Raw genomic sequence first — 23,080 nt, forward strand, 5'->3', positions numbered from 1 at the left:
CTTGCGCCACCATATTGCTTTTCCATAAGTCACAGGAGCGCAACAAGCGTCACCGCTCAGGCGGGGCCGCCTTCAGCACCGGGCCGGACGGAGAGCTCCAGCCTGGACCGGCCCCGGGGCGGGCTCGTGCTGGGAGGCGAGGCCGCGCAATGGGAGCCGGGGCCGTGCCGGGGGCGGCGCGGCGGAGGGTCCCCTCTTCCGGCGGCGATGAGCAGAGGCGGCAGCTCCGCAGCCGGCGCTGTGGTTTTAAATGGGCGGAGCGGCGGCGGGCGGAGGGGCGGCCGGTAGGCGGTCGGCGCTGGCCCGCGGCTCCCATATAACCCCACCTCCCGGGCGAGGAGTGCCGCGGTAATTGGCTGGATGTGGTACTTGGAGATGTTGAGCTGGCTCCTTCCCCCCATGTCCCTGCACACACACAGGGGCGGGTGGTGCGGGCGGGAGCGGGAGGCAGGGCTCAGCCCCGGCGGTGGTGGAGCTCGCCCATCCGCCTGCCTGCCCGCCGCCGTGCCTGAGCCGCTCTTGCTGCTGGGCTGCTGCCTGCGGCCGCAGGACCCGGCCGAACCGGCCCGAGGGGAGCGCGGGCGGCTGCTGGCGGCTGCCGAGATGATGGCGGAGGGCGGCGGCGGGCCGGCGCGGCGGAAGGCGCTGTCGCTGCTGGAGGCGGCCCGCTCCCGCTACGAGAGCCTGCAGATCTCAGACGACGTCTTCGGGGAGTCGGGCCAGGACAGCAGCGGGAACCCGTTCTACAGCACCTCGGCCGACTCCCGCTCCGCCGCCTCTTCCCAGGACGAGGAGGAAGACGAGGAGGGCGAGGGGCGCCCGGAGGGGCCGTGCCCGCGGAGCAGGGCGGCGCGGCGTCGCGTCCCCAGGCCGGCGGCGGCCCCGGCGGAGCGGCGGCGGCAGCAGCAGCAACGGCAAGCCGGCGGCGGAGGCGGCGCGGTGCCGGGCGGCCCGGGCCCGATGGAGGAGGGGGAGGAGGAGGAGGACGCGGAGACGGGCGGCTGGACGCGGTCTCTGCGAGACGTCCCGCCGCCTCGCTTCAAGGATAGCAGCGGTACGCGGGGAAACAGGGGCGGGCGGCGAGGCCTGGGCGATGGTGCGGCCGTGCCAAGCGGGCATCGGGGACGCGGGTGCCTCCCGAGGCCGGCCCGGCCGTTAGGCTGCCGTGCGGGGTGCGGGCCGCGTGCGTGCTTAGTCACAAACGTCTTTCCCCGAGGCGCAGAGCGCGGACAGCAGCAGGGTGCTGAGGGACTGCGTGCGGGCTCCTCCCGGGGCAGCGCTTGCGAAGGCCCTGCCCGCAGGTGGGGACACGCGGGGAACCGAGCGGCTGGCTCGACCTGCTGCCCGCGGAGCGGAGCGACTTCCTCTTGCGAGGCTTTTCGTGCCTCTCTCTTTCATCCTAACCGTTCTGCGTGGTGCGTGGCGGAAGTGAGATCCTGAGGGTGGTGAACCGGCAGGCGGTCGGGCAGCTCGGATCTGTGCGGGGCGACTTGCGTAGCGAGTTGCACCGCTGGGTTCCGTCAGCTGACACATCTGTCGGCAGGGCCGAGCATCCAAGTTGGCTGTGAAGGGGAAAAGCTTTGCAAAAACAGGTCGTTGGTTACAAAGGGGTGAGGCATCAAATGAAGTGCTTGTGTCTCAGAAGGGTATGCGCTGCCTGGCTCCACTGAGCTGATGGATGGCTTGTTTGCCCTAAGGTTGCTTGTCTTCACTGTTTGTTTTTTTTTTGTTTGTTTGTTTTTTTACAGCGTTTAATTAATTCACTTTGCTATTAGAATGTAAGCGCAGGTGAGTGCTTCTACACCTGGTGTAGTATGCTGGAATTTGTGCAGTGGGATGGGTAGAAACCTACCTGAGGGAGCAGCTGGGGATGAGGGAGTGAAGTGGAGCTGGCACTGAAGCTCAGAGTTCCATGGTGCTTCAGGTAGATGTGAAAAAGAAGTTGCTATTTCCCCCTAGCTCCAGAAGTCTCTAGACACTGTAATATCCTTAAATATCAAGCTGATCTGCCTCTTTAAGGAACTCTTTGATTTTTCAACTCATCAGATTGGTCTAAGATCAGATTCTGGACCACAGGTTTCATGGTGTGATGTTATTTTGGTATTAATTATCATTTAATTTCCTGTGCCTCCACTGGCTTATTTCTTCATGTCATTACTTTATAGGCAGTATACACTCTAACAAATAGAACTGGGGTTCACATTTTACTGTTGCTTTGGGAAAGAAAATTAAGTTGACCTGTTAACTCTAGAATTCAGATTTCCTTTGAAATGAAAGAGTCTGATCTGCTGTTGTCAGAAATAGATGCAGAAGCCTCTTGAGATAGGCATATGGATATTACTGTGAATATTTCCTCCTAGTAATAGATGGTGTAGAGTTTGCTGCTGCCCTTTCATTCTGTTGATCTTAATGATGATAATAGATGCTGCATGCTGTTCGTAGCATGGTGATTTGGTTTGGCAAAAGTTCAAATAGTGTAGTGCTTTGATGCGTCTGAAGCATGTACACTCTGATTATTTATTTATTGACTACTCTAATTCCAGACTACAGAAACTACTGCATTGTACGACTAAACTCTTGTAATTCTAGTCTGTAGATCAACTGGCTTTGGTCAATGCATATCTCATAATTAGGTCCGTGCTGAGCACACTTGTACTGTCACTACTGCCACTTCATTGGACAGTGTTCTGACCCAGGAGACTGGGGCAGTACCACGGAAGAGGACGACTCAGCTGATGTGAAGAGAACTGTTGTTTCCAATGGCACCACCTCTTTCTGTACCTAATGGACAAATGTAATGAAATATACAAGAAAGAAGTGTAGGGTCAAGCATGCAGCACTAACAAATTCTTCTCAATAAAAAGTTTTGGATGAAAGAATCTTTTCTTTCCAGGTTCTGATCTTAAAAAGAAGTTTTGAATGAGATAAAATTTAAATTAGCACAAAAGCTTCTCAGTATGGTCTTCTGGCCTCAGATGATGCAATGTACTTCCATTACTATAATTCCGAGATTTCAGCCAGAAAATAAATGTATTTAAGAAATGAAGTCTCATGAAACATCAGCTATATTGATTCCAGAAATAAATCTTTGAGTCAGACTAGGATCAAACTAGTGTCAAGCTGTTTGGTTTGGGAGACAGCCCCATTAGGAAAGGGAAGGTATGGAACAGAAAGGATTTAAAGTTTCTTAATAAGAATGAGCTAAAGCTATCAAGAGAAAAGTAGCCATTTATGATACTCTTTTGGTCTTTTTAACCAGAGGCAGAAAGTCCTATTGCTTTACCTTTTTCCTTCTCTAAAAAATAATTACTTAATGCCTTTCCCTTCCCAGCCTCAATGTATTAACAAAGTGTTGTACTTATCCCTAGAATTAGTCTCTAGAGTTATCAGGCTTACTGTATTTCTGAGATGAAATATCAGTTGAGGTCCAGATGCTGTGGGGGCTGCTGGCAGTGTGAGATGTTTCAGTTCAGTATGCCCTCAGTCTGGACTCAAGTAGCTATGTGTACTCATGAGGATGCCTGCCTTGCCCACGTACTGCATTCTGATGGACTGGGAAGGAGCTGTATCAGCTTTGGGTGCTGAAAGAGAAGTGACTGGAGAGAATTACTGCGCAACACTCAATTATAGGCTGTTAATATCCCTGACTTGTTTTCTGCTCCTTTTTCAGGCATTTTCAGTTACTAGGTTGTTTTTTTTTTTTTTTCTGTTCAATTTAATAAAAATAGTGGGTGCTTAGTGTCTTTTTTGTGCTAGGTTTGGATATAAGGAAAAAATTCTTTTCTGAAAGAGTAGTCAAGCATTGGAATAGGCTGCCCAGGGAGATGGTTCCTGGAGCCGTTCAACAAATGTGTGAATGTGGCATGGAGGGGCGTGGTAGGTGAGCATGATGGAGGATGGGCTGGCGGTTGGCTAGATTTTAGAGGCCTTTTCCAACCTTAATGATTCTGCGAAAGAAATATCACAAACATGAATAGCTTCGTCAGACTTCCTTTGTGGGAATCCAAGGTAGCTGTTAACTCTAACGCTGAGGTTAGAACAGATGGTTTTCTGGCTCTTGGTGTTACTTTCAGTTAAGCTATTCTGCAAAATCATTCTCTTTAGTTGCTGTGAAAAATACAGGCCATACTGTGGTGCCCTGATTTTTGGACTGATAAATAGTAGCACTATGCATCTCTGATCAAAATAAGTTGAGGAAACAAGGGACCTCAATTGCTTGCCATAAATTTCAAAGTAATGATGTGAGTACTGTGATATAAGGTGTATAGGAGGTGCTGAAATTCTTTCCCTTGAGAAAGAGTGCATGGCTCCAGCAAGTCTGTGGGTAGCTCAATATGTGTATTTAAAAGGATGACGACATTCTTGAGGAAATGTTGGATCTCAGCATGTTTTGTTATATCCCTTCTCACTGTCTTGAAGAGAGAACTTCCCATTTTCTCCAAACCTTACTGTGAAGGGAAGGTAAAAATTGATTTGTTTGGAAGTGGACCTACAGAGAGGGAGAAAGAGGCTTCCAGGAAAGGAGATCTGACCTCTGCCCAGACACTACTTTCCTTTTGGAAGGAAGGATGGATGGATTTTCTGTCTTCCCTTCCTGTGAGAGTAGGACTGAGTGAGCTGGGAAAGTGCTACTACAATAGGGGAAGTATAACTGAAATGTGGGGAAAGCAACTATTACTACTTCAGTTGTGGGCTAGTGAATGCTAGAAACTCAATGTAAAACCTTGATTTCTGGTTCCTCCTGCCTTAAACTTATTTTAACGTGTGTGCTGTTTCTTCACAGAATACCCTGGGTTGGAAGGGAATGAGAAAGATCATTCAGTGTAATTTTTGGCTCCACATAAGACCACACAAAGTTCAAATCCTATTTATAACAGCATTGTCCAAATGCATCTTGAGCTCCAGCAGGCTTGCTGCCATCACCCTGGATCACCACTGACTAAAGTTACCTCTCCCTAACAGGAGCTGTATTGATAGTGCTCTTCTCTGTAGCCCTGAAAGCCACAGAGTGAACATCCTTCAGTGATAAGAAAGTATAGAGGTGAAGAGAGTTGGGTGGCTCTGAGTAGTGCTTTCCTCTGTTTGCCTAGTAATTTGACCAGGAAATTTTCTATAAAGCATGGGCACTATTGCTTTTGGTCTTTCTTCTTGGACGTCCTAAAAATAGGAATATTCTTGTATTAATGCATCTCAATGTTCCTGAATTGGGCAGCTGATACTGTGTCCCTAGAGTTTAATGCTCCCCCTATTTATATATCCAGTGACTAGAAAATTGGTTCTTAGATGTAAAAGCCATCCTGTTGTTAGAGATCATGTTTTAGGATGACAGCAGTAGCAGGGAAGTTTGATTAAAAATTATTGCTGAAGTCCTCAAAGTTACAATCAATCAGTGCTACTGTTTTCTTCATTTTTGTGTTCTCGGAAATCTGTTCTTAGACCTAAAACCAAGGACAAAATGTAAGGGCTGTTCCTTACTGACAGTTTGAGACAGCTCCTCCTCAGCAGGTTGCGTTTGGAGAGCATAGCTAGCTTTTTATGGGCTTTCAGAGTATATGTCAGACACAAAATGTGCTGTGAGATATCTTTGGAGAATTCAGTCCAGTAGAACAGCTTGCACTCAAGAAGTTGCATAGTCCATGTCTGGCAGTCAGGCTCCCCTTGTTACCTAGAAGAGGTTTAAATGAATATTTGAAGTAATTTTTAATATACTTCTTAGGAGACTAATTTTTTCCAAAGGGCTACGTGATGGGAAATAGTCATTTATTCCATGATGGCTAGCACATGAGAGAACATCTGCTCAAGGGAGGTTGCATTGATGAAATAGCCTGCATACAGGGTAATAGCATGTTCCAGCTACTGTCAGAGAAGCAAGGGATAGCTCTAAATTGAAGTAGTGAACTGTCTACTTCATGCATCTTCTGGGAGCCAACTAGATATAGCTTCATCTGCAACAGCTTCTGAATAAAAGTCTCTAGTACTTGGTTTGAGTGGTATTTTCTTTCCAGTACTAGTAGTAGGCAAGTGATCTGTTTTCACAAACTTCTCTTTAATCTTAGATACTTATATTTCAGCAGGTTTGCTTAAACAAAAGGGTATTACATTACGTTAAGCTTGGTCATTTAACTATCCTGTTCAGTAGCAGGAATACTTCCAAAGCATATACTGGAGAGGCAGGCTGTTTGTTTTTGGTTTTAAGTCTTTGATTTGAAACATGGAATTGAAATGTGTAAAACTCGTGTGATAAGTTTCCTTGATTTGGGGTTAACTACTAAGAAAAGATGCAGCCAGTGGCCCTTCAGTTCAGTGACTGAAGACCACAGAATCAAAGAGCAGTTGAGATTGGAAGAAACTTCAAGATCCTCTAGTGTAACATCTCCTACTCAAAGCATGGTCACCTAGAGCAGTTTTTGCAAGGCTCTATGCAGTTGGGATTTTAATATTTCCAGGAACAGGAGGCTCCAGCCTCTCTGGGCAGTCTATTCCAGTGTGTGACCACCTTTCCAGTAAAAGTTGTTGGTTTTTCTTTTTTTGTTTCCTTATGATAATTCACAAGTGCCTCTTTGTACATCAGCTGGTAGGACTTCACTCTTTGGAATTCTTTCATTGTTGCTTTATGAATGCTGAACAATGAAAACTTAGTTCCTTCAAGCTAGTCAGCAGTGAATCTCGCAGTATAATAGATACAGGTATAGCACAGAGTTGTTCATTTGACCTGTGTTGGGAACAATATTAGCAGAGCTAAATAATTCAGCTGAAGGTAAATAATCAAAGGAGAGGAAAGGAATAAAGTAGAAAGGGAGAGGCTTTCAGTGTTATTTAAGTATCTCTAACTGTAAATCAGAGTTGTAGGGATAGATGCAGTGTTGCATGCTCTTCCCAAGAATAGAAGACTTGTATGGGAAGGCAGATGAGAAGACAGTATTCCAGCAGCAGGCAGACAGGACAAAGAACTCTTGGGTCAGGCTGGGTCGTAAAAGATGGCCACATACATGCTGCCATCTAACAACACTGATCATCTTGGTTCAAGTCCTGAACCGTATCTGAATGCTTTCATCTAACTCAATTGAGGACAATAGCTAAAGATTCCAGAGGTATAAGAAAACCTGTAAAAGCTATTTAGTTGCTTATGAAGTATTCTACTTAAGAAATATCTGGGCCAGATTTTCTGTCTGCAAGTTGGTGAAGTGCCTCTGATGTGTCATGTTATTGCTTACTTCTGTCATCAGAATTAGCTGCTTTTGACTTGCTTAACCATGGAAAATGGCATATCTGTATGAGCTGTTCTTGCATTCTAAGTAGAAGTTATTTATATCTTCCTAGATGTTTTGTGATGTTGCTATGTGGTATGATAAATACATCAGAAAGATGTACATTACAATTTTCCAGATCATTTATTGGATGACTTAAAGGTTTGATGTTTTGCTAAAGATGTGTATTAATGCAAGGGCTTAATACGTCATACCTCTTATGAAACCTAAATGTGCTTTCTATATGGTTTTAGAACACACTTTCCTGCTTCCATCATCATTGTAATACAAGTTCATGACAGCCTTCTTAATTCTAAAATTTACTGCAATTTAGCCATTTTCCCATCCTTTTGTGCATAACTCTGTGATTGAGCATATATTTTGTGAATAACATACTATTGATAAATTTCACAGAAGTACCTATTCTCTGCTTTCGTACAGAGAGCCAGTTCTGGTCAGTACTTGAGACATGAAGATATATAAATGCTGCAAATTAATGTCTTCTCTATAGACACTGACTGAACGTCTACAAGGGAAAAACTTATTTCTCGATTTTTGTACTACATCAAATGAATCCTTTCCCCTTGCAGTTACTTATGGGGCCATTTCAAAGAAATAGGTTACTTCCTACAAATAGTCATGTCCACTTGCTTGCTGTACTGTTTCTGTGATGCTGACAACTTCCTTTGTTTGCTTACCTTCAAGTCAGCCTGGAGAGGAAACTGGCCTCTCTCCTGAGCCTAATGAGGATGCTGATAGCTGAATTGACTTGCTTATTATGTATAGACTGCTGGGCCACAAGAAGCTGTCCTGGGTTCTGTAGAAGTGGGAAATTTGTCTTAGGTGTGTTTGTTTGTTTACGTGTTTTGCATAGTTTTCCTCCCATGCTTGTCTTCCAAAAACTTGGAGCAGATGGATTCAGCAGTTCGGAAATAAAGTGCTTCTCAAAGGGAAGTTAATCATGGGTGCAGTTTTACATTTTTATCTAGAGGTCAGAGGAATATAGTCCCTAAAATACCTTATTCTTCCTAATACTGCTGAAATTTCTGCATGTTGTTAGAAAATAGAACAGGTGGACTCCAAAGGAATACATAAGACAGATGTATGAGAACACTACCATTTGACATCTCGCTTCTTTGTGGCAAGGCATCCTTTTTAGGAACTTATCCAAGCTCCCACTTCAAACAGGATGTTAATCAGTCACAGTCTCTATCTGAAAATGAACAGATACATAACTGAATGGGTCTTATAAAAATGAAGCCATAGTTTCAAGAGTGAAGGACTGCAGGGAAACAGTTTTAGAGGGCTCTGCAGCTTGTTTTGGCCTCATAAATATTTCTGAATTATCACCCTTGATTTTCTGTGAAGATGACTGATATTAATGATTACCTGATTAGTAGACTTGCTTCCAATTTTGCTCTCCTGGACATCATGGGTTCATATGATTTCTATTAACAAACAATATTTTTCATTAAGAAGGCTAAAGAACAAACACAGCAATACAAGGCTTTAGCTGTGCAGTTGAGAACTGGTAAAACTGAAGTATGGTTGATGTATCACACTGTAAAGATGCAAAAATCTTGTCAGAGAAGGATAAATAGGAGTCACTGTAGCAAAGAGTAATTTATGTCCATATGGGTGGGGGAAAGAAGTTGTTTTGAACAAAAAGATTACTGGACTGAGAGGATACAGTGTGCCTGTCAGTAGTTACAAATGGTTTTGGTTGGCTTTTTTTTTTTTTTTTTTTTTTTTTGAGGGAAAGGGGAGAATGAACAGAAAACAGACTTCAAGCAGATGCTATTATAACTGTGATTCATTTGTGATTACATGTGGCAGAGAGGTGGGTGTGTATGAAATAGATTGCAGCATGAAAAGAGTATCTTTCTTCTAAGTTACTTACGTAATTCACTGCTGTGGAAAATTTGTCTATCCAGTGTGTGGAGTCATCTGCATTTTTTTGAGTGGTAAATGCTGGCTGACTTCCCACTGGGAAGCATCTGGAGCTGTGCAGTCCGGGATCTGTGTGCTGCTGTGGATGTGTAGCTGTCATCATTGTTATGATGCTCCCTGCTTGCAGAATGCAGACTGGGTTTGGGTACTGGTAATCTTGTCAGTTAATGCCTTGAAAAATTACTCTGAAGGAGTTACATATGTTGAAACTCATGCATGCTTTTATGCATATGGTTTGTGGTAATTGGGGTGGGGACCTAGTATTACTTGTTCTGTCAGTACTGGGGCAGAACAGTTTAACTGGATTGCTACTGCAGGGCAAGAAATAGGCAGCCTTCACTAGAGGTCAAGGTGGTGGATCTTATAACTTGCCTTGCTGCAGTGGCCTGGCAAAAATGAGTTATCTTTGGATTAGGTTGATAGGTTCCCAATATGGTCTTGAAAAGTGTGAAATGCTCTTACATCTTTCCTGCTGGAGACATTGTATGATGGATGTAAGAACATGTGTGAATGTAAATTCTTATTTAATCATTCAAAGCAGTGTGTTACTAGAATGGATCATGGAATGAGAAGACCTCTTTAAACTGAAGACTTTCTCCCATTTCTAGGGTATTGTAGTTATTTTTTACATAAAAATTTGTCCTACCGTGTAGTCATTGTTTACGGAATCACAGAATGTCCTGGGTTGGAAGGGTCTTCAAAGATCATGAATCTCCAAACCCCCTCCGACAAGCAGGCAAAGTTTGAAATGAAGTGAAACACAAAGTATGAAGTTTTATACTGGTAAGATCTGCATTAATTACCTCTTGTTATCCTCTTTGAGACTAATAGAAATGAAGCACTAAGACTTGGAGTGCCTTTGAGAGATTTGTGGCTTCTTCCAGAGTGTTAGCTTTCCTGCAAATAGTATATTTAAAAATAAATTTAAAAAAAAAAGAGTAAGGAAAGATGCCTTTGAGTGTGTTGCTAATCTCATTCAGAAAGGAGTGATGGCTTTTGGCATAAACTACAATACTCTTTCTACTTAAGGAGGCTGTATTTGATAAGGAATGACCCCTTTACCCCTTCAGAAAAGACCTTCAACTGCTTCTGTACTGCTGGGTAGTGGCTTGACTTAACTGACATCACAGATTGTCTACAATAGTTGGCCTCCCTACCAGTGCAGGTCCTGGTGACTGGGACCCACTCTCTCACAGCCAGGAGCATCTGGGCAGGGAGACCCACGGCCAGGTGAAGCTGTGGGAAGTGTAACCCAGCCATGCTGGGGGTGAGGCTTAGGGCGCTGGGGAATAACCTGAGACCCAGGCCATAGGAACAGTTTGATCTGTCAGAGCCCCTAGGATAGTTCCTTGAAACAAACTCTGAATAAAGTCTTTGCTTTTGCTGAAATGTCTCTTCCACAAAAGAGGAGGTGGGAAGGAATTTGGCACTTGTTTGGGGAGCTCTTCCAGTCCACATACAGGCTGCTCTGTGGGTTTCTTTCTCTGCCCATGTGACTCTGACTGCCTGCACCCAGCCTCTCCTTGGTCAGGGGGAGACTGGTTCCAGTCCTGAAGTGTTGGGTCATGTCTTCAGAAACTGCCTATTTTGCAGGTGCTCTGCAAGTTTCTTCTCCATAAAATTACCTGTGCTTTTTGTTGTATATGAAACAAGGTATCAGCTGATGCTTTTAGTGCCTGGAGTGCTTGCATGTGGTTAGGAGCAATCTGAGACTGGAGAACTACAACTGTTGTGCTGCTGTCAGAGTTGTCTCCTCCCTTCCTACAGTGAACCAGAGGTATCTTCTTAAGGCAGGAGCCATCTTGCCGTAATTAGCTCTGATTTCTGCAGAGTGCTTTGAGTTACATTATATCAATCATGGCAAACACCTTCTTGCAGAGATTGAAATTTGAGGGTGAGAAGGAGCAGATGCAGCAGCAGCTGATCTGTTAGATACCTGGTGGGGGCTAGATTACATTCTCACTAAATTTGTTACTGAAACGGTCTGTTTCCATTTGAATTTGAAGCTTAAGTATTTTGATGGAGAAATTGTTTTCTGAAAATTTGAAACTGCCTTCCTTAATGGAGATGAACTTACTGAATTTGTTCATTAAACTTTTAGATAAAACAACTGGGAGGGGTTATGTGTACACTGGAGGACGGGTTCAGAATTCATACAGTCTTGACATCCTGAAATAGCCCAGGGGAGTGAAAGGGTACAGTGCATGTGAGAAACACATAGTGTGAAGGCAGCAGTGATTAACAGTGGAATTGCAAAATGGAGGGGAAGGGGAAGAAGTGTTTAGATGGAAAAGGAACAGGAGGATGAAGCTGAGCACAAGATGAATGTGACTCAGTGTCATATTTTTGTGAAAAGACAAACATCCTCCTCAAATATTTAAACAGAAAAGCTTACAAGATTTATGATGAGACTGACTTGCCATTTAGGAGAGAGTGAGTCTGGGTCACCACCCCAAGTGGGAGGTAAGCAGCCAAATGTGAAGAGAGAGAGAGAGAACAGAGAAGGAGAAAATCTACCAACTGGACCATGTTTCAGTATTCTGTTTATAAACTAAGTGGCCATGTGGATAAGTAAAGGCTATTGTAGAAAAGGGCATTATCTGCCTTATCTGCTATGGAAATTAAATACAAGGAATAACAGGCTTAAGCTGAATTGATGGAGAATTAAATCAGTCATGATAGAAACTCTCAGCCAATGTAATACTGCGGCAGACTTGGTTTGTCTCTGGAAACCTAAGAACAAACTGTACTAACCTGTTGCAATAGATTGACACCTAGTATGTATACCAATCTCTGGTTGAGACTTGGATTAAATGACTTCTCATATCCCTTGCAGCACTCTTTTCTGCTGTTTTACAAATGGTTAAGGTAGATGTATACACTAGGAAAGCTGCTCAGTGGCAAGCTGTATATTGGAGTGCTAGGCAAAAAACTTGCTGAGGCAGACGATGCAAGTAGCTTTGGGTATGGGGTGAAGATGTATATCTTGCAGGAAGGAACTGTGTGCTCATAGAAGGCCTTCTCATCTGTTAGGGTGAACCTCTCCTTTTCCTCCTACTCTAGTACAGTGGCCCAGGCTTATATGGCTGTTACTCAGAGTATTGCTGTCTCTATCATATGCTAGAGTAATGAGTTGCATGTCAATGCATACTGTGTCTCTATTCACATGATTAATTCTAGGCCTCATTTTGCGTGTTTAAAAACCAGTTTTTGGATACAGCATTACCCAAATAGTTGTACTGCTATCCTCACAGCACCTGGGAATCTTTTAGTTGTTTGATAGTTGTCCTATCCTCAGACTCATGAAACTTATCCTCTGATGAACCTCATTAGTTGTCTCGAAAACCAGGGCAAAATCCTTGCCTTGACAGCTGAATCACACCTAGCTTATCATAAATTTGTGTTCCGAAAAATTCCCTAACCTTACTTATTTCTTCATCCCTTTTTCTCCATTTTATTTTGCAAAAATGCCTTTTAGCTCTTTCTTTATGAGACGTGGCTGTTTCTGATTAGGAGGTGCAGGAATGTAGCCAGAAGTATCTAATTCCCTAATTCCACTAGGCTGGGATAAATATGAACCACTTTGAGCTCCTGTGAGTGCAAATCTGAAAGCTACTTGCTTTCTGGGGCAGGTGGTGGGTGTAAAATATTCAACTATGGATATATTTTTTTAAAATGGTGCTGTAAAACTGGGCATCAAAAATGAAAGATTCTAGGAATTTAAAATGTACTTACACTGGTAATGCTGCTGGTGAGATTAAATCAATTTTAATTCTTCTGTTTTTTTAACTGTTGAATGTCACTCATTGAATCAATGACAAGAAACTAAATGAGCGTTTTTTTCCTAAAAGCACCTATCTGTGGTGCTATATGCTGAAGTAGAAACATTTGATAAAATTTTATGAGCAGATGCAGAAATTGAGCAAGTCAAATTTTAAAATACAAACGATGCCTTCTCTTTCGGCCTTTTGCTGAAAGGCTGACTCTGAAGGGAGAGAAAGGGTCTCAGTATTGACCTGGAGAAGCTTGACATTGAGGAGTGTGCTACCAATTGTTCTAATGTCAGCTTTTTTCCTGAAATAAAAAGGAGATGAGATTTTCTTTCTTTTCAAGCTGAAATGGGCAGCTAAAGGAAGAAAGCTTTAGCACAGTGCTTTAATCAGAAAAAGAGCTAGGAAACAAGTATAACAAAAGCTGTTCAAAACTTTACTTTGAAACTTTCCATTGCTAGTGAATCCTTTTAATCTGTACTATAACCTTTTCCTAACCTTCTCTTCTCTGCTACAAGCACTTAGTTTCTCTAACTGTTTCTCTTTCTAGAAAATTCTTTGCTGTCATAAAAATAACCATTTCTCCTACACCTTAATATAGGTCTTGCTAATCCTTCACCTTTTAGCATCATATTTTTAGTCATTATGAACTTCCCTTTTTATTATTCTGAGCTCCACTGGATTCCATGTCTCCACTGTCCATGTTAAAATTGCAAATAGTCTGGGGCAGGAATTCATTGTTCACATTTTGCTTCTTAGTAATTTGAGCTTTTTATGTGTATGTTTTTTTTTTCTTTCTTTTTTTTTTTTTTTTTTTTTTGCTCTGTCATGTGGCAAGGTCCATTTCTATGGCAGGAGAAGGAAAGGGTCTTCCAGATACTGAGTTCTCACCTACCTCATGCAAAAACAAATGATGAGAGCGCTTTAAAATGCCCCTGCTTAAAGGTAGTTTGCTCAAATTCTATCCTTATTAGACAGCAAATTTGTAGTGAGAAGAGTCTGTCCTGCAGCAAATATATGGTGCTGAGGGATATGATCAGTGGGCATGGTGGTGATGATTTGATGGTTAGACTTGATGATCTTTGTAGTATTTTCTAGTCTTAATGATTCTATGAAAAAGCCAGCTGATGTTGAAATGAAGTTATGTGAAAGCAGGCTCTGCCTGTTCTTATGCCTATAGTGCCACATAAAGATGGCAGCTGGTACTTCTAGTATACTGCAATATGGCCAGATGCCTCTAGACCACATTTCTCACTGACACCTGCTACAGCTGATGTTTGAGATCTGAGTGTGGGAGATGCAATATGTGAACAACTGTCACACCCACCACAGCATCAAACTTAGCATTCCTTTCAGCTTGTTAACACTTCATGCAGCTCAGCAAAATCTGTCATATCTAATCAGAATGGTGCTTTCTGTGGCTTTGGTTATCCCATGATTAACTGACCTTCCTTTTTGGATGAAGGCTGAGCTTTGAGGTGTCTGCTGTCTCTGCATGTTCTGAGCCAGCATATTAGTTGGATTGAGGTGTGAATGCATCTGTAATGCTGCTGCCCAGTACAAGATCCATTGAGCAGTTAAGAAATATTCTCCCATCTCTTCCCTCAATGTATGGGCAAGGGCATGGATTGGGCTCCCAATGCCTTCTTCCCTTGCTTGCATAACTATCTGAGCCTGTCATCACTCAGACATTCATTCCAGAAGCAGGAAGATGTACACAAAAGCAAGTGACATCTATTAAAAAAAAAAAGTATAAATGGCATTGGTGTCTGTTGCTTTCCTTTTCCTCTTAAGATTAGCTGAACTCACTGTTGTTCTGTGTCATAAACAATTATATTGATGGAGCATAAATGCTTCCTAAAGAGACAGACTCATCTGAAATTTTGCTTCCTCTGATCACTGCTGTAGACAGCTGCAATAAGTTGCCTTGCCTGTAACTTAGGAAGAGAAAGTGAGGTCTTTGCTAAGCAATTTCTTCAAGCTCATCTTTTTTCTTTTTTCTTTTTTTTTTTTTTTTTAAATTTTGTTATGTCTTCAAGGACTCTTCTTGACATTGCTACCACTAACACTTTTGTTTAGAGCAACACTTGGTTATCACAAATATACCTAACCTCACAAGCATTCATTTCAGTGAAGTGTGGGACTGGTGCCCAAGAAAAACATGCTTGACTTCAAGGTATTGTGATTAACTGCCTCAAATGGTTTCTGCTAGACTAAAGCCTGAGACCTTAAAGAAGAGAAGTGTTGTCAGCTAACTCCCCACCTGTATCCTCAACCTTTTTTCACAAGCTGGTTTCTGTTTTGAAATGCATACCTGCTTCTCTAGCAATAGTAATGTGTGTGTAGGTTACTTGGAAGAATGATAGGAGAGGATCTTGCCAAAGCATGCAGTATGAGAGTAAAGAAGGCTGCACTGCTAGTAGCGCTGCTGAAGCACTTGGAAAAACAACTCTGTGTGGAAGAACAAACTGGCATCCAGACCTATGCCTGTGTTTGAGTTTCTTGCTAATCAGCAGGAATCGATGAAAACTATCAAGATAATTAAAGTAAAATATAACAAAGATAAACAAAGACCAAATGAATAACCAAGGAAAAACTGTTTAGCTCTGTAAAGCAACTCTATCCACTTCTTATGAGCAAAAAGCTTTCAGTGTAGTTCTGTAGTCTGGAGCTTTCTGTTAAACAACAGTCACCTACTCCTGCTGCCGGTCTTATGTGTTGTCATTCTAAAGAAAATCTCATGAAATATCTGCTGCTTCTTTGCCCCTTAGTTGAGCTTTTGGAGTAAAAGGCATTAAATGTGCGCAAACGCAAGTCTCCCCTTGTCTCCAGAGAGAATTTCACTTGCCTTTTCCTAATCCACAGGACACAGGTGCTATAGATCTTTTCTTGTCATTTTCCTTGACCCTGTTCTCTTGTGATGAATAAAGGTGGATTTAAGAGCAATCACAGGTTAAGGAAAGCAACTTCGAACATGAAGTCATTCCACCTACTTTTATGTAGTATAAGAGGAGTTTGGCCTTTGTCGAATGACAAAGGGGAACATATATATATATTTTTTTTTTTAAGATACTTGTCAGTCCCTTTAGTGTGTTTATTGAAAAGCATAACCTGTTTGCTTTGACTGTATGAGGAGCTTTGAGGCCAGATGTTACACAGCTTGACACTGCATGTGTGACTGAATTGCTCCTTAAAAATGGCGTTCTTATAAACACACCAGCAATCACTGTGATATCAAATCTGTGTCTAAGTGGTAGAAACTAACAGTAAGACCCATGATCGAAAGGGAACTCCCATGCTCCCTGAAGAACACATCAGTTGTAATCTGCTTGTCAAGGCTTGAGAAAAGTCGTTGCAGTCTATTGAGTGACAGTCATAAAGCCCTGCAGGGATGATGATAAGGCTGTGGGAATGACTACAGCAGATTTGTATGGTAGAAAGATGTTTCCCTCCTTTCCTACCATTATGCATATTGCAGGCTCAGTCTTGCTTATAGGATTAATAATTTCAATGGCTGACTGCACAACAACTTTGTGCTCTGGAAATTTATTTCCATTAGAGAAAAACACAAGGCTGTTGAACATCCTTTTGATTTGTCAGCAATACAAATTTAAGTCAAAGTTGAGTGTCAAGGGATGTTAAAAAAGCACATTATGCCTTGAATCTAGGAAAGCTCATAAACGCATGCTTAAATCCTAAGTTTTTCTGTATGTGAATGCAGTACTACTATAATGATAATACAGTAATGTACTATAAGCAGAATAGCATGGGAGCTGTTATACCAATGCAAAAGTCCCTCTGTCCAATACTACTACTGCTTTGCAATAGTATAGTTTTCTTACAAGAGAAACAGTTTTCCAGCGGTCAGAAAGGGAACCAACTCCACTGGATATACTGATATAAAACCATTTGGTGATGCATCAAGCCTTACTGAAACTGATAGATTTGCATACTCAACTCTGCTGAAGTGAGCGTTTGAGGGAGTCAGGTAGGCTGCTTTAGTCCTGGATCTTATTATTGGAGTATTCTAAAGCAATGGTCTCCAAAGTTGTTCGGTTGTCCACCTCTATCAGTAGAAGTTTTTTGATGTATATTTATCTGTAAATTGTACATGTATGCTACTGTGCTAATAAATAACATAGACTATCAAATGCATTCAAAAATAGAAATTAAAAAAGGATGAGATAGAGATGAAATAAATACTATTTAGATTTTTATTACTTGATACAAAAAAAATTTTCTTCCTGCACCAGTATGGATTACCATGTGTGCTCTCTGGGTTTGTGGTACCCCAAGTTGGAAAGCGCTTATCTAAAATCAATGAAAGGATCTTAATATGGCCAACATTCATTTCTGGTCGATGCCCAGTGAGCAGGACTACGGTCATCTGTGTGCAACTCTGCAACCCTGCTTCAAACCAGGCCCATAGAGAAAATTTCTGTGAGGTGGCTTGGCTCTATCTGATGGTAGAACTATGACACCTAGTATTTAGCAGTGATGCAAAGCAATATGTTCATCTCTTTCTCCCTCCTCAACAGATAAGTAACATTCTAGCTTGCCAGGGGTGCCTAAGTTTTTGATAACACTAATTTATGAAAACTCTAGGCCTTGCTAATAATCTGAAAGCTTTTATTTATTTTCCTCTAAAACATTGATGGTGGGTTATAGCACTTAGGAGCTAGTAGAATCTGACCCTGGGGGAGGAACATAATTCCTGATGTGGAAGGGAAAACTCAGGGCAATTCATTATGAGGAGGAAAGAATTACATCAGAGATGATGGAAGAAGCTGATGGGATTGAATGGATGCAGCAGATCTGTTACTTTTTTCAATTTTATTTTGAGACAGTCAGTGTAAATAAAGTACAAATGGAGAGAAATATAGCTTAAATGTGAGACTTTTGTGAACACAGCAATAAGCAACTGAAGAAATAGAATGGCTATAGAAAGGAGCAAATCTGTCTTTTAATATAAAAACAGCTGTGAAGTGAAGTCTGAAAGGCTTAGGAAGCAGGAGACAGGTGGAGACAGATATTCTTTTCTTTGTTTGCCTTGCTATTCCTGCATACAGAGCCAAGAGAGCAGGGAGAGACTTAGCAGTCAAAAGTGGAAGTATTCAGATACTCCTTTTACAGTGGGACTAAATACAAAGAGTGCTGGAAAAAAAAAATAATAATGAAAGGAGTTCTGGAAATAATGAGCATTCATCCTAACACAGAAGCTGCAATTCTGTTGCTCTGGCTGGAGCAGCAGCATGGGCTGATCTCTCCAGGAGGCGTGAGCCAACACCAGGGTTTCTGACAAGCAAACATTGACTGAGATAGTGCTGCAGCAAGGGCATGGAGGGAGGTCTCAGATCTGTAGGAAATGCAGTGGCAAAGAGGCAGAAAAGGTTGGATATAAGCCACAAGGAAGAGACAGCTTTTGCTGTTTGGGATCAGAGACTTTCTTAAATAACCTTCAGTCATTAGCTTTTAAGTGGAGGCTGTGAAGCACCTAGGGGATTCCTTGTAGGAAATGTTGTGGTGCTAGATGAAGACTGATGAGTAATCCTCACACAGACCTTGGCTCTTCCTTGCTGGCGAGGACTGACAAAATTGAAGAAAGGGACTTGAAACAGCTCCGTGTGAGGTGTGCTACATATGCCATGAGATTACATTGATTTTTGTGGCCTGGGTGGATGGACTATACAGAAGAACAAGTCTGCATTTATTCACTTGCAGAAATAAGTACTTAAACCTTTTGGTGTATTGTTTCTAGGCCATCAGAATTTGAGTCTGTGCTTTAGATTTTGAATGCTTTTTTCACTGTGTTGAGGATGCTTGAGGAGGATGTATGTACAGCATGCTTGTACCTGAGGACTGAAGGAAAAGAGGCAGGGGTTATGGCTTTCAGCATTCAAGGTCAGGGTGGATGGACCTCTGAGCAACCTGATCTAGCTGTAGATGTTCCTGGTCACTGCAAGGGAATTGGACTAGATGGCCTTTAAGGTCCATTCCAACTCAAATGACTCTATGATTCTATGAATGTAAGATTGCATTGACTTCAAATTGAAAGAGAGAAGTCTCCGGCTGCAGACCTCCTTGGCCATTAGTTATGGAATTTGATCTGTGTTTATTTGCTATCTAGGTGCTCCTTGCCAGAAAGGGATTAGTAGAAAATGGATGTGTGAACTTGTGACTGCAGATGTCAGTACTGGGCTTGTGGGCAAAAGGAGGTATGAGCAAGAGTCAAAAGGGGATTTGGGATTTCTGTTTCTATTATTTTTGGCAGGCCAGGCACAGGTACAGATCTTTATTCTGTAATTTACAACAGAATTATGTACAATTGGACACACTCCTGACCAGCACCCACCCAGATGACCACCTGTTGTATCCAGCAGCTAATCCTTGTTTTAAAACATATCCTTAGAAACAGCACGTACACATAGGATTCCTACTGGCAGAAGCCTCACCTCATCCCATCCCTTCAGCAAGATGTCAACAGAACAGGAAACTCTGAGGAACATCAGTTCTCAAAAATGCAGGAGGAAGGGAGAGGAGAGTGTAGATCCTGGGGGAGGTCAGGGTGAGCCCAGCAGCCTGGGGAAGGATGGAAACTTGCAGGAGGGAACAAATGAAAACAGGACACAAAGCCCACTGTCAGCCTGAGGCATGGTGAAGCAGGAACACAGATGATTTAATTAGCCTAAGACAGCACAGCATATCAGTAGCAGAGGAAAGCACGCAGGGAGGCTGACTCCCAGTTTCATAACTCAGGAAAATATTTTCTCTGGCTTGGTGAACAGGCAGTTAGAAAGGAAGAACTGCTCTTGTTGTCGAGCCGTAGTCAAAATTCACAGCCCTTGTTTAAGTGGGAACTTTTCCAGTTACTTGTCACTGAGTAAATACACTCTTTTTCATCATATCATGAAATCATAAACCAGCTTGACATAGAAACAATCTTATTTTTACACTTTAAGAAAATCAGTCTTCACGTACTGTTGTCTATTTAAAATGAGATAGGAGTCTACAGAGCAAAAACACACTTGGAAACTTTCTCACTTTCTCAATAATTAAAACATTACTTTAAGAGGAATAACATGGCTAGCATATGTGAGCCTTCAGTTTGTGAAACCTGCAGCTGTAAATGTCCTAATCTGTGGTTACAGAAGGGAAAGCTATTGTTTCTATTTTCATAATGCCTGAAGCCTTTGTAGAAATACTTAGTGTAAAGTGTTTGGTACTTTACAAACAGAAGGATGTGTTTTGCAGAGGTTATTCCCATGTTGCTAATGTAAATTTACCTTGCAGGTACATCCTGCATAATTACATACAGATTTAAGGAACTGTGGGCCTATTTTTTATGTGGGCCTAATTTTTATACACCATAAAATGTATTGACTTTGTCTTCCATCCTGCTACTTAATATGACCTAGAGCTCATCACTGTGGCTTTTTTTTTTTTTTAATGTGAGCATATCATAAAGTTCTTTGGAAATCCCTACTGTATTAAATATCTATTGCTACTCGGTCCAAAACAAGAGATACAAGTACTTCTTTTTATGAGTTGAAGTGTGTTCTTACAGTGATTAAATCCTACAGGGTCTTTCAGCGTTTATTTGTTCATTTGTTGCCAGCCCACAAGAAACATGGAAAAGATGAGCTCAACTATATTTGTGTTCATATTTTTAGGTGATTCTGTAATCTTGAAGTGTGTTAAATTGCAGGATGGTGAGGGAGTTGGAAGGAAGGGAAGCTTGCCCTTGAGTTACCCAGAAAGGAATGCTTTGGTCTCCAGGTTTGTCAGCTGGGAACCTTCTCCAGTGCAGAGTTAGCATCTGGTGTGATGGATGGGTAGTGGGAAGTGTTGTCTGCCTGGCAAGCTCAGACTTTTTCCCTTCCTGAACTCAGGGTACAGCAGAATAAAGAGTGAGTCTGTAATTGAGGTGATCAACTTTGGCTCCAGAGTGACGTCCTGCCTGTCCTGAAAAGCTGTGGAGGAGCATGTGATGCTCTTCTCTGTAGACCTTCTCTCTGTGACCTAATTCTGCTGTGTTTGCCCCTGACAGCTGTGCAGCCTGTCACTGGCCATGGGGGAAGTTGGAGGCCAGGTGCTCCAGTTCTGCTTGCTACTCAGAGTAGCTGGGAGGAGGTTGCAAGAGCAATGCTGTGTTGCTGACGGACAGCTACTTCAAGGTTCTGCTTTGACTGCACTATGTTTAGCTCTGAAGTGTGCTTCTGGCTCTTTGTCTGTAATTACAGCTCCCAAAAGCCTTCCCTGGGGGCACAGGGGTTGGTAAACGTGTGCATCAGCTTGGAGTCAACGCAGGCAGTACAAGTGGTAAATCCACCTTTTCGTATGGATGATCGCTTTCTTGTTTTTCACACTTTATCGTTGAAGAAATGCTCTGGTTTCTTAAAACTGGGAAGTTGTGGGTTTATAAGAGTTATTAGGAAGCGGCCAGAGTGCTGTGAGATGCGCGTCATGCTTCCTGCCTGAGCTAAGAGGATTAGGGTTGCTGGTGTGCATGATGTACAGAAGTCATTCATCAAAGCTGCCAGCCATGTGGCTATTCCGAGTTGAGATGTTCAGACACCCTGCAGTGTTACCTGTACATCAGTTCTAAGGGGAGGTAGAGCAAGGATGGAAAAAGAGAATCTGACAGCAGTGGTTCTCTTACACCTGTCCCTCTATGTGCATTCTCCTAACTGTTCTAAGAAAATAGACTTTCATTTGCCCCTAAACCTTGCCTTGTTGGCAAGGCACATGATTTGTAAGTGCTCATCCCAACACTTTGGAGGATTTTGGGTTGGAACATGGGGAGTTAAAAGTGGTAAACTTGCAAATTTATAAAAGCGTGTAGGTGAAAACTTGTTGTGATGTTATGTTCTCTGATGAAGATGGTGTAGTCCTTAAATGGGAGTGCCAGAGTTGACTTATTCTTTTAGTCTCCAAAGTGATGGAACTTCCTTTGCTTCTTTGTTCAGGGCTGCACAGCAGAGAAAACTAGTCTGACTGAGCAGCTTGTGAAGTCACCTAGAGATGCGTGTGCACCATACTACAGGGAGCAGTGAAATCCCAGGAAGGCTTGACACAGTCAGCCTCATGCTGAGTCATGCTGTGGCCTCGTCACCCTTTTCCAAGTGGATGTCAGGACAAGAGCTTCATTCTGCACCTGGGAAGAAGCATCCAATGCTTTATGTACAAAGGGCTTGCCCTAGCAGCCCTTTTTCAGGAAAAGGCTGTAGCTGCTTGGGTACAGTTCTATAGCCCCAGTTCTGAAGCTACATTAGCACATGTAGGATGGAGATGAATCATTGGGAGTCTCTGCGCTGAAGTGAATATCTTTGCATGAAAAGATTGTCTCTAATGCTTTGCTGAGCTGTGTGGATTTCCAGATGATATCATTGTTGTTTTTTACATACAGTCTTTTTTTAAAAAAAATCAATTTTTGAACAAAGCAGAAAACAGTTTCCTCATGAGAATTGTTCAAAAGCAAAAAGTCAGTTTTCCGGAGGCATACGTGTGTTTTGCATGTAAATGCAGGAGTTGACACAGAGACTTTCAGCATCTCATTAGCTGGGTCACTTGCTTATTGACTTTTACTTACAGAAAATAGATTAAATATCTTGATGATTTAAATGGAAAACATACTGGGCAATTTTCCCTTCTTCAAACACAAAATCTCTCCCCTTACAAACGGAGGGTTCTGACACCAAATACTCCTAATGCTGGAAGGGACAAGTTGCTTGCAGATAATAAATGTTGTTTGTAGGCGTGCACTGGAACTGACCAGAAACCCTGGAGAGGAAGATGTGAAAGCAGATTGCATCAGCGAGAATTCCTAGCTCAGGTTCCTCCTATGAGGCTATCCCAAAACAGCTTTCTTGGATTTAGCTCTGGGGATCGCTCTGCTAGTAATGGAAGTTGTGCTGACATAAATCTATCCATGCTACTTTGTGAAGTTATCTCAGATAAATATTAACAGCTATGCCTACAGCCAGATGTGTACAGCCCACATTACAGATGATGAATGAAGCCACCATGTTAATGGTTGTCTCCAGCCTGCTGGGTGTGTTCAGTATCACTTGACTGTCAGGAGCAGCCAATCTGCTATGATGTTTAAGTGTGGTA

General features: G+C 42.5%; 1 protein-coding gene across 2 annotated transcripts in view; it reads left to right on the top strand.

The window, feature by feature from the left end:
* Positions 1–603: 603 nt before the first annotated feature.
* PGBD5 (piggyBac transposable element derived 5) overlaps positions 604–23,080 on the top strand; it is a 97,280-nt gene continuing 74,803 nt past the window's right edge. For both annotated transcript variants that reach the window (XM_042875674.1, XM_042875664.1), the window contains exon 1: positions 604–1,054. In XM_042875674.1, coding sequence (XP_042731608.1) covers positions 604–1,054 — 451 coding nt within the window. The remainder of the gene's footprint in view (positions 1,055–23,080) is intronic.

Source organism: Lagopus leucura, unplaced genomic scaffold (genome assembly GCF_019238085.1).
Source record: "Lagopus leucura isolate 7727_CA_CO unplaced genomic scaffold, USGS_WTPT01 Super-Scaffold_73, whole genome shotgun sequence".
Classification (NCBI taxonomy): domain Eukaryota; kingdom Metazoa; phylum Chordata; class Aves; order Galliformes; family Phasianidae; genus Lagopus; species Lagopus leucura.